General features: G+C 41.1%; 1 protein-coding gene across 2 annotated transcripts in view; it reads left to right on the forward strand.

The window, feature by feature from the left end:
- The window catches only part of LOC133443767 (cGMP-inhibited 3',5'-cyclic phosphodiesterase 3A-like), a 115,424-nt gene that overhangs the window by 80,841 nt on the left and 19,140 nt on the right, over positions 1-15,443 (forward strand). For both annotated transcript variants that reach the window (XM_061720972.1, XM_061720971.1), the window contains exon 4: positions 2,716-2,873. In XM_061720972.1, the coding sequence (XP_061576956.1) occupies positions 2,716-2,873 (158 nt within the window). The remainder of the gene's footprint in view (positions 1-2,715; positions 2,874-15,443) is intronic.

A 15,443-nucleotide genomic window follows, 5' to 3' on the forward strand; every position in this document is an offset into this window, starting at 1 on the left:
GTGTTTTACCGTAAGCAATCACAGTTTGTCTGGCAAGAGTAAGAATAACCTTAGATATGTAGATAGATAGATAGATAGATAGATAGATAGATAGATAGATAGATAGATAGATAGATAGATAGATAGATAGATAGATAGATAGATAGATAGATAGATAGATAGATAGATAGATAGATAGATAGATAGATAGATAAAACATAGTGACTCTCAGCTGCAGTCACAGGAGGAGACGTTCACCTCGCCGCGTGCAGATGAATCACATATCCGTGAATCTACAGCGTCGTCATCTTCCACTGCCTCAGCACCACTGAATAATAAATGATAATAAATATTGATATATAATTCTAATTGATGTAATGATTAGAGGGATTATTCAATGGTGCTTCCCAAGCCTATAGTCGGGACAAAGGAGGAGGGTTGGAATTATAACACAAAAACAATCAACAAACAAAAGTTAATTTGTAGTTCTAAACATATTAAGAGGGCTGTGTACTCCCAAGTGGCTACTGTTTGCTTTTTTGGGATTCGGTTGGACTGAAAGGTCAGAGCTGCTTCTTCTTTTCCTTTTGTTTGTGAATTGTCAAAATTTCAAATTGGCACTCGGTTTCGGATTCAAATGAATGTGACTGTGATCAGTACATGCCTGCTAAATATTGTAAACCAACACCATGTTGGAACGTGTGTATTTTTAGTCCTAGTATACGATTTCATGTTGTCGAGGAGCTTCATTCAGAATTCTGAGGCTTTATTTACTAGGTCATCCTGCAAAGGACTGAGAGGGAGTGAGCCAGCCAAACTGCTGCATGGCTGCAAACAGACGGAGCCATCACTAGGGCAAACACCACTGGGAATTCAGGGAAAGAGCAAGGCAGATGAAAACTGTGACTTGGTAAATAAGAGAAAAAAGGATCTTATAAAGAGAATGAAACACAGAGAGCTACTGTATAGTCCATATGATGAAATGGATTTGTATGCAGTGCAAGTACTGTATACTCACACTGCCGCAGTAATTGTACAGCAGGAGGAGCCTCACTGCCACAGCTGCCTGGGAATATTCTCCTTTCATTCAACTGATATCTTGCTTCTGTGGGGTTGTGTGAAGTACTCATGAGTAGTTTGTGTCTTACCTCCAGGGAACAGCAGTCCGGATGCTCTCGGTTTGGAGAATCACAGTGGATTTCTGAGACTAATGTAAAAGCAAATGAGAAAAGGTGTTGTTGAGGAATACTATGTTAGATGATGTATGTATGTGTGTGCATACAGTACACACTAGGGCTGTTCGATTAATTGATTTTAAATCGTAATCGCGATTATGTAATTAGAACGATGTTAAAACGTGAAAATCGTAAAATCGATTTTTCACTTTTTTTTTTTTTTTACCTTGTCTGCAAACATATTAATGATTGATACCATATTAATGATTGATGGAAATACCTCTCAATACCTGCGACAAGTGCCCCATGGGAGAGGCTCTTTAGTGTAGGAGGGGGCGTTGTAACATGCCACTGGGCATCCCTCAAGCCTAGCGCGGTAGACCGGCTCGTGTTCCTTGCAAAAAACTTGCAAATGTGAATAGCAAATGTAATGACTGACATTACACACCTCTACCTCCTTCATGGGTTGCATTATTATTTAGCATGCAAAGACCCAGTATAGTTTAATTAGAAAATGTCTTGTTTTATTTAATTGGAAATATAACTTACTGTATGTTTGCAAGTGCTGATTTGCTGATTTTTTTTTCCAGAGATAAAACTTTATATTTTATTATATTTTTTTAAACTTTTTTTAAACTTATTTTACAGAGTTTTGCACTTTATTCATTCATTTTTGGTTTAATAAGAGCAAAGTTTGCACTTAAAGCCCAATGGGGCAAATGTTCAATAAAAAAACAGCATATTTGAAATCATTTCTTTGCCTTTTGTCAATTCACAAAATAATCGTAATCGTAATCGAAAATCGGATTTTGAGAGAAAAAAATCGAGATTTTATTTTTGGGCAAAATCGAACAGCCCTAGTACACACACACATACACACACAAGTTTGCAAATCCGCCAGGGTTTACATACAGTAATATGTTTTCTCTGACACAGCGTTGCAGCACAGACTGTGTAACATGGACCATTAGCTATGTTGCAGCATGGTGACAAAATAAATAACAGTCTGGAGTACAAATATGTGTAATGCAGCACTTTTCTGAACTGCTCTGAAATGCATGAGGTCTGACATGCGTTAGATGGTGAAAATGTGCTCCTCGGTGGTCCTCATTCTGATTGGCGGTTAATTTAGCCCCCAATTATAATTGGTCTTTGATTCTCTAAACAGAGCGCTGTGACCACTGCCTACTTCACACAAGTCACTTTGAAGAACAGGATGTAGAGAAATATCCCTTTAATGACCCCAACTTTGAGGCCTTTCAGATGCAGTGAAATAATGAACTGAAAGAATTCAGCTTATCTTCTCCATCGGGTGATTCAGTGTGGCCAAATCCACAGTGAAGTAGTCCCAAAATGAATCTAGAGTATATTAACTTTATCGTACAGGTGGATGTACTTTTAGAGCTTATATCAAAATACGGAATCAGTTAGTCAGAGTTTTTTTGTAGTGACTCTTTAAATTTTTAATTGGATAAATAAATCATTGTGAGCTGGTTTAGCAGTGGTTTTAATTGTGTGTGTGTTTGTGTGTGTTTTCTCCCGTGTATGTTTCTGTCCCCAGCGTCTCAGACGGAGTCTCCACCCTGCCCTCCTGAGGAGGATCTCTTCCACGTGGACGACCACCACCTCTGCCACAGGGCTGCCCACCATTGAGCCTGGACCGGTGCGAAGGGACCGCAGCGCCAGCATCAAACCCTACCATGAGACGCTCACTTGCAGGTAACCAACCTCCTGCTCCCTTCCATGTACAGCTGTAGTTAGAAATCTACAGTTCATATTGGACTCCCAGTGATGCCTTAAACTGTTAATTTCAGAGCCAAAATCCTGATGTTGCAGATTAAAGAGAAGAAAAAAATGAATGCATAGGGTTGTTTTTGTTTTTATAAATCTCTTTTTAATGTTCCTCGGGAATCTATTTGAATTGAAACTATTATTCCACTTTATTTGAAACAGGGGACTTGTTTATCTCAGCTTTATTGTTCCTGAAACATGATGCTCTATAAACATTAACACGAAGGCCTCTAAGGGTTCTTGGTCAATGGACCTTTTAACCCGTTCTTCACACACTTAAGTGTTAAGTAGCTTCTGTTCAACAACTGATCAGCATGAACCTATTCTGTAGTAATACTATGTTAAAAATGACAATACAATCCATCATGTACAATCCAGTATGTGAAATGTATGCTATGCAACTTGGGTTTTGCATTAACTTTCAAGCTACAGTAACATAAAATGCTTTAAATTAATCCAACTTTAGCTCTGGCCATGAATCTGGTCACTGAGTTTGATCTTCAGCACCGTTGGGTATTGAATTGTCCCAGACCAACACAATGAACCGCCACATGAATCATGTTTAATATAGAGGAGATTAATCTGAGGTCAGATTAATAAGTAAAGAAGTGGTATCTGTCTGTAGATTAAGCGATATACAGTACATGAAAAACAAAAAAAAGAGTTTGCCAAAAGACATTTGAGACTCCTCGAACACGTGGAAGGTTTTCTGTTCAGATAAGGCTTGAACTAAATGTGTTACATATGGTACAAAGGTTATTACTGCAACAATGCCACTCCTAATGTGAGGCATGGAGGTGAAAGTGTCATGATGTGACAATATTTTTCATGAGCTAGGGGATGAGAAGTTTGTCAAAATTAAAGGAGTGATGACTGGCGCTGGGTAAATGAAAACTATTTAGAACCTACTTTTGTCTTTTAGATAACTGAGATGGATCCCGTGGACTTATTTTTTAGAATATCATTGATCTGAATTCATTTGCTAAAGCAACTCAAGTTTGCCTTGACATGTCTATTTACTCAACTCTCCTCACCTCCAGTGAGGGTGTGAATGTTGTATGAATGTTCTGGTGATGGTTGGAGAGGCCGTAGGGTGGATTGGCTGCCACGTTTCCGTCAGTCTGCCCCAGGGCAGCTGTGGCTACTCACGTAGTTTACCACCACCAAGTATGAATGAGGAATGAATGAATAATGGAACCATTGAGAGCCCTTTGAGTGTCTTTAGAAAAGCGCGATAAAAATCTAATCTATTATCATTATTTAAATATTGTGGAATGATTATCAAGACCCAATAGGAAGTCTGTTATCATCTAAAGATTGTTGCACAGCAGCTGAACCCATCTTTCTTGAAGGAAGTGAAAAAGTGAGTGACTTCATGATAGAGACTTTTGGAAACACACTCAGAGACTCGCAGCCGTAACTGATGCAAAGACAGCTCTAAGATGTATTCAGTTTGTGGCATTCAAACGTCTCCAAGCGAAGGTTTCTTTTTTTTATAACAGTTAAAAATATCTCACACTTTGTTGTGTTGATCATTTTATACAAAAACCAAGAACAGACTCAACATTTGTAAATGCACAGTACAATTTACACGTGCGTAGGACAAGATACACAAATGTATTTCTGATGCACACACAAATATAACCGGATTTACAAACGGTTTGTGGTCTGTTGACTTCTCTGCATTTGTGTGTGAATTTTGAGAACCCCTGACTGATATCTTCTTTGTTTCCACCAATCATAAGAACGCACCCCACGTCGGGGACGATTTACTCATAAGCAAAGTGTAGCAGGGCGAGTGCTACGGGGGGCCCGACTGACAGGATAGAGAGGACACAGAGTTTAGTGCAGAACCCTTTTATTAGCAATATCACCGCCACACGTGCACAAGCACCTTCACACAGCTCCAGCAGCAGCTTCTCAGTCCGACACAGCTGCAGTCTCCCAGTCCTCCTTATCAAGGCTGGCAGGGTGGAGAGGCTGATGGGACACACCTGTGGAGCCGGGGTGGGCCGCTCCGGGGGTCCCGCTGTCTCGGGAGCCGTTGCTTGGCGGCCCGCAGCTTCTGCCTCCCGGCCTCTCAGCTGCGGCGCCGCCAGCCCCTCCCTGCTGCAGCGTACCTCAAGCGTGGCGCAGGGGTGGGTCGCTCCGCGGGCATCAGCGCTGCCAGCGCAACGAGCTGCTGCTCACCCTGGTCCCGGAGCAGGGCGGCCAGGTCCGCCATGGCATGGGCGAGCGCCTCCAGGGCCCGCTCCGTGCCTCCCTTCTCCATCCCGTCGGGCGCCACGTTGGGCGCCAGTGTAGCAGGACGAGTGCTACGGGGGCCCGACCGACAGGATAGAGAGGACACAGAGTTTAGTGCAGAACCCTTTTATTAGCAATATCACCGCCACACGTGCACAAGCACCTTCACACAGCTCCAGCAGCAGCTTCTCAGTCCGACACAGCTGCAGTCTCCCAGTCCTCCTTATCAAGGCTGGCAGGGTGGAGAGGCTGATGGGACACACCTGTGTCCCGTCAGCCTGAGTGGCTGCAGCTACTCCACCCTGCCACACAAAGGAATATACATACAAATGAATATGGCATCCCATGAGTCCCTGCGCCATCCCACCTGACAGCGCCCTTCATGGACAGCTGCCAGCACAATAATATTCGGCTTGTATTGGGAGTTGATTAAAGCGATTGAGATTAATAACTAAACACTTCTCATAGCAAACAAGGGGATTAGGTAGGCAAACATATAAAATAAGATGTTTTACTCATCACTCCACTGTCCTTGCTGGAAGACATGTTGAACTGACTGAAATTCACATGCATATAGTGCGGTTTGAATGGCTTAAAGGGATAGTCTGTAATCGTATTCAAAAACATTTATTGTTATAGTGGGTCAAATGGTCCTTCCATCCTGAGAGTAGCCAGTGAATAATGTGTTCAGAAAAAGGAAAGAAAAAAATCTGACCTCTCTGACAGCTTTAATCCTGTAAAAACTCTGACCAATCTGTTTTTTGCGCACCGAATGGCACGGATTGGTCAGAGGATCAGAGGATTGGCAGGGGGGAAAGAACCAATCAGATGCCTTCATTCACCCACGCCCCCTCTGTCCCATGCATGCACTCGTCACGTCGAATGTAACGGCTCGCCCTGCTAAAAAGGCTAAAAAAAGAAAGCCAAAGTGCAATTCTGCGTGCAGGTTGTCCGCTACTGGGGGTCTGCCACGGACCGTGGGGTCCGAAGGGATGGAGGTGTCTCCATCCCGGCGAGGGCGGAGAGCGCCGGTGCGGGTGGCGGTGTGCTGCGGTGCCGTGCAGGCTCTGTTGCCACAGCTACCCCGTAGGGTACATTGTAGACTATGGCGAGTACGAGGACGCGCACCATTCTGCGTTGGTGTAACGCGGAACCATAAATCAGCCTTCAGTGTGCTCTGTGTGCTGTTCTGAACTCTTCTCTGTTGTGCTCATTTTGCTGGGACGTCGGGTCCCTCCGCCGAGACACAACTTTTGCGGTATGCATTCATTGTTGTGTCTAAAAATGATGCGTAGTGCCCACCCAATCAGAAACGGTACAGATATTCTGTGATATTTTTTTATATTTATAAAAAAATAAAATTATAAAAAAATAAAGGATCCCCATAACTTTGATTGGGTGGGCAGGACGCACGTTTGGGTGGGCACAGCCCACCCCTGCCCCCCCCTAAAACCGGCCTCACTTACAGGTGAATGACACATGGGGTAGTTTTGTTGAAAATGTCATGGAAAACTCGACTCCTGCAAATGCGCGTTCCCGAAAGTTTGTGGGGGCGTGGCTTTGGACGGAGCGCTGACGGGATTGATTGATTGAATTTATTTATTTAAAACAGGGACAATGCACAAAAAAAACATTAATCTTGTAAAACAAGAAGAGATGCTCTGAGCCAGGTTATAGCAACAATTGCTCATTTCCGCCTGTAGTCCCTGGGAGGGGGGAGGAGGGGGCGGGGCTTGGAGGAGGTGCCACTTTCAAATCTTGCTAGCTCTCCAACATTACGGACTATACCTTTAATGTGATTGGCTTACAGTGTATGAGTAAATCGTCCCCCAAGAGGGGTGCGTTCTAATGATTGGCGGAAACAAAGAAGATATCTGATTGGTTGCAGATCATTCTGTGTTTAAAAAGATACATTTGTGGATTGAGGCAAGTCAGGGGGTCTCAAAATTCAGACACAAATGCAGCAAAGTCAACAGACCACAAACCGTTGTAATACCTTATATTTGTGTGTGTCTCAGAAATACATTTGTGTATCTTGTCCTACGCATGTGTGAATATACCTGTGCATTTGTAAATCAGTGAATATCCCTGTGCATTTGCAAATCATCCTGTGCATTTGTGAATCAGTCTGTGTGCATTTGTGGATCGTTGTGTGGATTTGTGACTATTGAGACTGTTCTAGCTCCATACTTTTGCACTGATGCAAATTTTGCTTTGTGAAAATTTTACTGCTTCTGTATTTTTGGGTGATGTTCTTCATGTGTTTCTGTGATATACTGAAGAACCGATAAACATTTCATAAGTTCCATAAGCTTTAACTGGGAAATACATCAGACTTTTTGAAAGAGTTAATGTTTACAGCGCTGAACTTTCTTCTCCGCAATTCCTACAGTCGCTCTGGATATCAATTTCTGGTCAAAATCCCTAGTGATGGATATCTGTTCCTGCTGTATCAGTGTCCTGGGCTGATCACATTATGTGTTTTCCTGCTTAGGAACCTGCTTTCTGAGGATTGACCACATGTTCTCAGGATTAAGATCAGGGGAGTTTCCGCTCCAGCCACTCCACTGTCCCCATAGTGGAGGTCCAAAAGCCCGGATACATGGGGAGGGTCTTGTCAGGAAAGGCATCCGACGTAAAGAGTTTCCAAAATAAAAATATAGAACACACTGATCCAATAGGGTGACCCCTAAAAAGGGAAAAGCTGAAAGAAGTGACTTTTCTGTTTATATTTCTGTTTCACATAATTCATTCTGCCCCATAAAAGGGGTTGTTCAAATGAATTACTGGAAGCTCTACACAAACCCTCCAGAAACAGAGCAAAACAAAAACTGTGACTTTTGATATGTAGATTAGAAATGTAATTATTATATTATATTGTGTGTTTCTGAACTATAACGGTAACACCTCAACAGGGACTCTGACAACGGCTACCGCAGCGAAACACATGGCTTTGAAGGTTGTTCGGTTTTCCCAGCAGCGTGGCTGCAGTCATACCAAAGAAATCAGTGTGAGTGAACTGTAATGGCACAGCAGTTTGGAAAAAGATGTGTGTGCAGCGGGAGCCAGAATGGAAATATGCCCCACAGGCAAACACATTAACCTAAATAACTAAGACGCACATCAACCGAGAGCACATTAATGCTGAAGACAGCGCTGCACTCGGGCTGCACAGAAGTATCACGGTTCATAAGTACATATGTTTGTAAGTGACTTAGAGAACACTGATTGTGTTGTTATTGGGGTTTTGGAGGGGTGTTTTTTTTTTTTTTGGTTGACTTTGGAGAACAGTATTATATGTCAGAGAAAAGTGAAGGTTGGCGAGTGCTCATGAGCATCTTTGTGCAGACAGAACAGACACAGATGTAGTGAATCTGCAGTGAATGCTGGGTTGTTTTCCCTCCGACTCACGCAGACACTTTGTTGAATAAACAAAGGGGTAGTTTTGATTCCTAAGTGAACCGTTGAAGCACAATTTACCGTGATCATAACACAAATTTCATTCATTATAATTAATTTGTGATTATTGTGACATTATGTTTGGACTGTCTTAAAGAAAGCACATGTTAAGCATGTTTATTATGTATTTCAAAAGGAGCAGAAAATGGAGTGTCAGCTTGAAAATGGTGCACTGAAATTTGAAATCATGTCTTTGTGCGTACACTATTTATAAGGATAAGACAGTAAATGCTGCCTTTCTTTTCTAAATCGTATTAATTCTTCAACAAGAAAGAGTCTCTTTGTCTTTTTATCTACAACACCTTTTCCGTTTCTCTGCCAATGAGTTTTTGTCACAGAGCTGTCCTGCACTCATTTGCAAATACAGACACTTCTGGGTCTCCGTGGACTGGGAAGGCTTTGATGTCTGTGTTATGCCAAACGATAGGAACGGTTTTTAAGACTTTAGGCTTCTGGAACCGTCTGAACATTTAAAATGTTGAACTTTAGAACTTTGAATGAACTTTAGAAAGAAGCGTCTGATGTCTAAGTTAAAGAGACGCTGCAAACCGCCTGCAAGGATTCAAATGCCGTTTTAACAAAAGATCACCTTTCTGATCTGTTACTATTCACACAAGATGGCACGCATGAAAAGACTGAAACAGCTTCTTTCTCGCTTTTTTAGGGTTTGTATTTTAAAGATTAATGGAAAAAATGTTAACAAAAAGCACAATAATCTGTGTCTGAGCAATGTGAAGAGATTTGAATCAGCTTGACTCCACACTTCAGACCTTCAGATAAAAAGCTTCTGTAAACTCCCTAAAAATTTGCACACAATTATTTAAACCTTTTGTTGTGGACGTAAAATGAGGCATAACTCTGAAACCACATGGCCTGTTTTCTTCATCAGATAAATATAGAAACTAATGGTGGGTGGATAATTGTAAAAAAATGTTTTAAACAAAATGAGAAATTAGTGCTGTTGCCGTGCCATATGGAAATCAAAAGCCAATACCATACATAAAGTATGGTTTTGGCTTTTGTACTACTTTCATTGCATTCTGTATACTCTGGTGAGGCTTACACAAGTGTCTCTCGTAAATTCATCTCTGTTGCTGCCAGGATACGAAGCAAGCATTTCAGCAGTTCTGTATTTTTGATTAGTTTTGTTGTAGGCAGATTTATTTTGCAAAGGCAATAATTGCAGCTGTAGTCCAAAACTGTTCTCTTCCCTCTAAAAACACATGGCTATTACCCAGATCTATTTCTACTTACACAAACTTAGTGGACTATACGTGTGAGGACATTATTAGCAGTGTGACACCTGTGTCACTATGGTTTCTTATGGGTGAAGACAAGAGAGGGGGGTGTTCATAAAGGCTGGAGATATTCTAAGCTGAGGTAGAGCCCGACTCCTCCATCTCACTGGTGAGCTAGTTAGTAGAGTGAGTAGGATGCAATCCAGCTCACTATAAAAAGCCCAACTTTCTGCCTGGGTGATGACTGCATTGTGCACGTTTGTTTGCCGTAGGTAAAGTTTCTTGCTCTTCAGTTGAAAATATGTAAAAGTTTCTGCATTTTCAGAAGTTTTGTTGACACACATTGTTTCAAGTGAAAACCAGGTCTCTTGCCTTTCTGCAGCTTTTAACTTTTTCTTTGCTGATACTTTCTGAGATTTGTCTGAATTAACTTTAGAAATGGCCACGCAGCAATAAACAGGGTTTGGTGTGATCCGGACCGAGACCACTTCCTTTTGCCTCATGTCGTTCAGCTGGGGAACTGTGGTCGGAGACTTTTGTCCACTTGTTCAAGTGTCCTAAAACTCAACAAATATAAAAGCAAAATGATAGTTCACCCAGTTGAGCTGCAGCAGGTCCAGGTTTTAATCCAGGACTGCAGCCCTTTACTGCCTGTCATCCTGTCATAATGAGAGAGGATGTGGTTAAAATCCATGCCACGTTTTATTGTGGGAACAGAGAGGTAATACAATAAAATTAGGAGTGATAAAGAATTGACAAATTAGATTTAGACTTAATCTCATCATGGTTAATATACAGTAGTTCCAATCTAACAGTAAATGATGCAGCTGTATTTGTACACTGGGCTGTGTCATGTTACTATGAGTTAACTTTGAAATTAAATTATTTCTTAACTCAAAAATTTGATCCCCTAACAGTGAAATTCAGTTCAAAACTGCACATTCACACATTTTTAATATGTAAAATCACAAAATGCTATTCTGCATCGTGATTACTAATTGTCTCCATAACAAGCAGCTTTACTTTTGCTTTCAAACACGATAGCCGATATGCTTCAACGATTAAATCATGTTTAGTTTATGACTTGAAATATGAAGGTGGTTGCTTTGATTTCAAACTGAGAAACTTTTCATCATGAGAAACAGCAGCAGTGCCTTGGTATTAAATCCCCTTCTGCCATTCATCTTTGCCAGGTGTTCTGTTGACTGCTGTTGTATTTACCCCAAATTATACCCATGAAGTCTTGCTTGGGTCTCCTTTTGACGTAAGCCTTGTTCTTCATACATTTTCAGACCTTTTTAAATGCGAAAAACCGCTTAAATCTTGCTGAAAGAAAGGGAGAAACAGTTATATTTTCATTTCTTTTCACCCAAATTGTTTGTGATTCCACTTTTTTTTAACAGAGCAGATCTATGTGCTGCTCTAGCCATCATAACATCATGTGACACATGTACGATATATTCAGATCTGCAGGTGTCTACGTAATATTTATGAAATAAGACCTGACTCTTCTTAGAAATCTGACTTTCTCCTAGAAGTTCACCAGTGCACTCCAGCGTACACTTTGTAAACACACCCATCCCTTACTTTTGCCTACTTTTGGTTTGGTTAGTGCTCCATAGTTTGGCTCCTTTCTTCCACTTATTTGGTATTTTCCTCAAACATTTCTTCCTGGCGAGCATCTCCTGGGCACAGAGTTGGTTGCAGCGTTCTGGTTTGGATTTTTCCCTCTAGAACTTTGACTCCGACACAGCAGCCAATATCATAGCTATTATTTATTTATTTTTTATAGTTGTTGAATTAGAATCTTAACTTCTGAAATGAAGCTACCTCAACATTACTATTTGTGAGTAATAAGATAAAGCATGGATAAACCCTACTTTAGTTCTTACCATTTTTTTTACTGCACCACATTCTGTGCTTTGTTTTGCTTTGATTCTTGAAACCTATGAAGAATTGTGTGGACTTCATCCGTCAGTGGCTTGTTTGGGTCTGTTTGCATGATGACACTTGAGCAAATTCTACAAATGTAAGCACACTGAGGAGCTTCTGCACCAAAACCAATGTTGCATGGTCTTATATCGTCACCCAGCCCACCAGCTATGACCACTTATGGTGGTGTGAGCCTAAACAAACATCTAGTCCTCCCCTCGTCACCATAACCCCAGAATTAACACACACTACAGACATATACACACACACACACACACACACACACACACACACACACACACACACACACACACACACACACACACACACACACACACAAATACACTATCACAGCCGCTCTTCTGGAACAGGTTATACAGAAACTGTTCTTTGAGCAGTTGCTCACTTAAATGTTGCCTCAGTGATATAACAAGGGTTGCAAAACTTGGGGAATTTTTTGAAATATTGGATGCTTCCCATGAGAATGAATGGGAATAATCTAGAATTGTGTTAAAATACAGGATGGCCTGTAACAAAAAACACAAGTGTTGTTCAGTCAGCTCATGCTCCAATTGTCATCTAACAGAAGCGTACTTATAGTTTGACATCTTGGTGCCAACCTCATAATTTCCCACAGATATTACCTACACTGTACATGACACCAGGAGTATTGAAGCCACAGCTGTATCATCCATCCATCCATCCATCCATCCATCCATCCATCCATCCATCCATCCATCCATCCATCCATCCATCCATCCATCCATTAGGGGTGTAACAATATATCGTGCCACGAAATTTCGCGATACAAAAATGTCACAATACGTGTCGTGGAGGTGACAAAGTGTATCGCGATATTGGGTTATTAATATTAATCTATTGTGTTGACTAGAAACGCGCATCCGACCGCGACCGCGCGGACCAAAATCTTCCTCCGCTCAGAAGAAACTAGTCCCGTTTTGCAGTCCCGTTTTGAGGTCTGAACCTTTACTTATGTAAGTCTGGTGTAGAGTTAAGCCTTACCTTATTAAATTAAACCTTTTTGGGGTCGTGAGTAGGATAAACATGCAGGCAACTTCTGCTAAGTTCCAGTGTACTTCAATGTCCCCTCAACAGCGTAGGATTTTAGAACATCAACACAGCACCTAGTGCTGTATCACTCCGCCCAATCTAAAACATATAACAACAGTTATAAAGCATTACAAACTGTAACAATAGGGCTGCTATATCGTATCGTATCGTTATCGTGACCTCAATATCGTGTATCGTACCGTATCGTGAGATTAGTGTATCGTTACACCCCTACCATCCATCCACACTTCTTTCTATTCAGGGTCGTGAGGTCTGCAGGAGCCTATCCCAGCTGTCTTCATGTCTAAGGTGGGATACACCCTGGATAGGTTGCCAGTCCATAGCAGGGCCACATGTAGACACACAAATCCACACACGCTCACACTCATATTCACTCTTCTGATCATTTTAGAATCACTAATTAGCCAAACATTAATGCTTTTGGACTGTGATAGGAAAGTGCAGTACCAGGAGAGAATCCATGCTAGCATGAAAATAAAACCGCTGTGCAGAAAGGCCCTAGTAACCTTCAGTGAAGCAGCAGTGCTAACCACCAAGCCAAGGTGCTACAAAATGCATTTAAGCAACAACTAGCTAGCTGATATATCAGATATGCTAAAATTAATCTAACCAACTGCATTTCATTGCTAATTTAGGAGACTAACAATCATGGTGCTAGATAGCTTAGTGCTTTGATGCAGTTTCTTCTGCCTTTTTCTAGCCAGGTTTTTGTTATCAAATATGCCATAGTTTGATTTAGCATGCTAGATTAAAAGCGCTTACCTACTAATCTTAAGCATCCGTCGGCATCCAATTTATTTTCATAACCTTTTCCAAAATGATGTTCTTTTTTTTAGCTAACTATATGGGAGTACATTAGCATTATAAGAAGCTTTTTTTTCTAATTTTGTTCAACATAACAACCTAAACATTTGACAAACCCAATATTTAAAACAGCATGTAGGCTATATACTTTCAGTCTCATGCTATCAAAGGTTAGAGGCTAAAAGCAAAAAAACAAATCAAATATAGCTACATCCTTTCGTTTCATTGGTGACTCCACTTATGTATGTTGTTGAGTTATAGTCCTATGAAAGAAAATTGAAATCAGCCAAAATCTGTATCGGCAAGTTAGACCTTCAAGAAAATTGGAAATTGGATTTGGCAAATTATTTAATTATTTAATTGGTGCATTCCCAGGGAGGAAAAGCCATTAGGCGTGGTTACATAAGTGGGAGTCCAGGATAGATTTATTGGTCCTTGGTCAATACTGCATGTCTCTATCACCAGAAACAGAATATTTGGAACTTCTATGGGGCTGAGATAAGTCATAGCCTCATGTTTGGTAGTTCAGCATGGTCCTGGAAAATGTAGGGATGTTGACTCAGTGTTGACTGGTTTGACTCATCACTTCTCATTCATTGCCACTACGGCAACACTGTAACCATCCCAGCTCCTTCCGTGTTAATGTTGTTGTCACAGTTTGTTTTTCATCTTATTTCTTTGTCTTTATCATTTCCTTCTTTAATATTTCTTGTAGTTAGCATACAACAAAAATGGCGCAGTACCAACAAAATGGTTTGGAGTTGTAGTTAATTAAGTCAGTTGATCCTGCCGGGTCCAACACTATACAATGGAGACCAGTTGGTCCTGTCACCTGGTGGGCCCCCGCCCATGGAAGCCCGCCTATTGTTTTTACAACGCATTCACTTACCTGTGTTTTTTTGTGTGTCTCATTGGAAAAACAGTAATATGCAAGTCTCTCCTAATAAGTCCTCAAAGAAGCTACGGAAAAATTGACAAAGAGTACACTTGTAGAGGAGGCTAAAAGAGGATATACACATGACTTCAACTGCATGTTCTCTACTCCCTCGTCAAATCTGTACTGTCTTAATGAGGACATTAGGTCTTTCTTTCCCCCCCCTATGTTTTCCATGATGTCAGTCTTCAGTGATGTACGGTCGAGAAGGAATAACACCAACTTCAAAGCTACAATATCGGGTCGTTATCAGTCAGACCCTGTTAAAAGGTCACAGTTGATACCTTCCATTTTGTTCAGCCCCGGCCACTGTACTGTTATCTTCTGCACGTCATCTGGCTCAAGAGGAGGTACTGTAGATTACCGAAAGCAGAAATAATGGCTGCTGTGTTTATCATGGCTTGGACACTGTCCGTTTGGGCTCTGAACCAAAGGTAATCTGTCAACCTGCTGCAAGAGGTTGAGTCAAAATTCTGGGAGTAAAACGCAGCACAGCGAGAAGCAAGCCGAGGCCAGTCATAGCCCAAACATCATTTATCTTCGGTTATTTATTAATATTCATAATATTTCTACACAAACCTGTTTCCACTTGTGGAAACAAGAGAACACTACTTTATGAATACTTTTATTGTTGTGTTACAAAACTCACAGCATAGTTAAGGTTTCACATTCACCTAAGTCACTAATAATTTGTCAATTTTTTGGATATGTTACTATGAACCTATGACTTTCTTAACACTAACCAATGTTTTTTCTTGTTTCTTTTTATTTTTTTGCAATCTGTAGAGTTGCATG

The sequence above is a fragment of the Cololabis saira genome, chromosome 5, assembly GCF_033807715.1.
Source record: "Cololabis saira isolate AMF1-May2022 chromosome 5, fColSai1.1, whole genome shotgun sequence".
NCBI classification, from domain to species: Eukaryota; Metazoa; Chordata; class Actinopteri; order Beloniformes; family Belonidae; genus Cololabis; species Cololabis saira.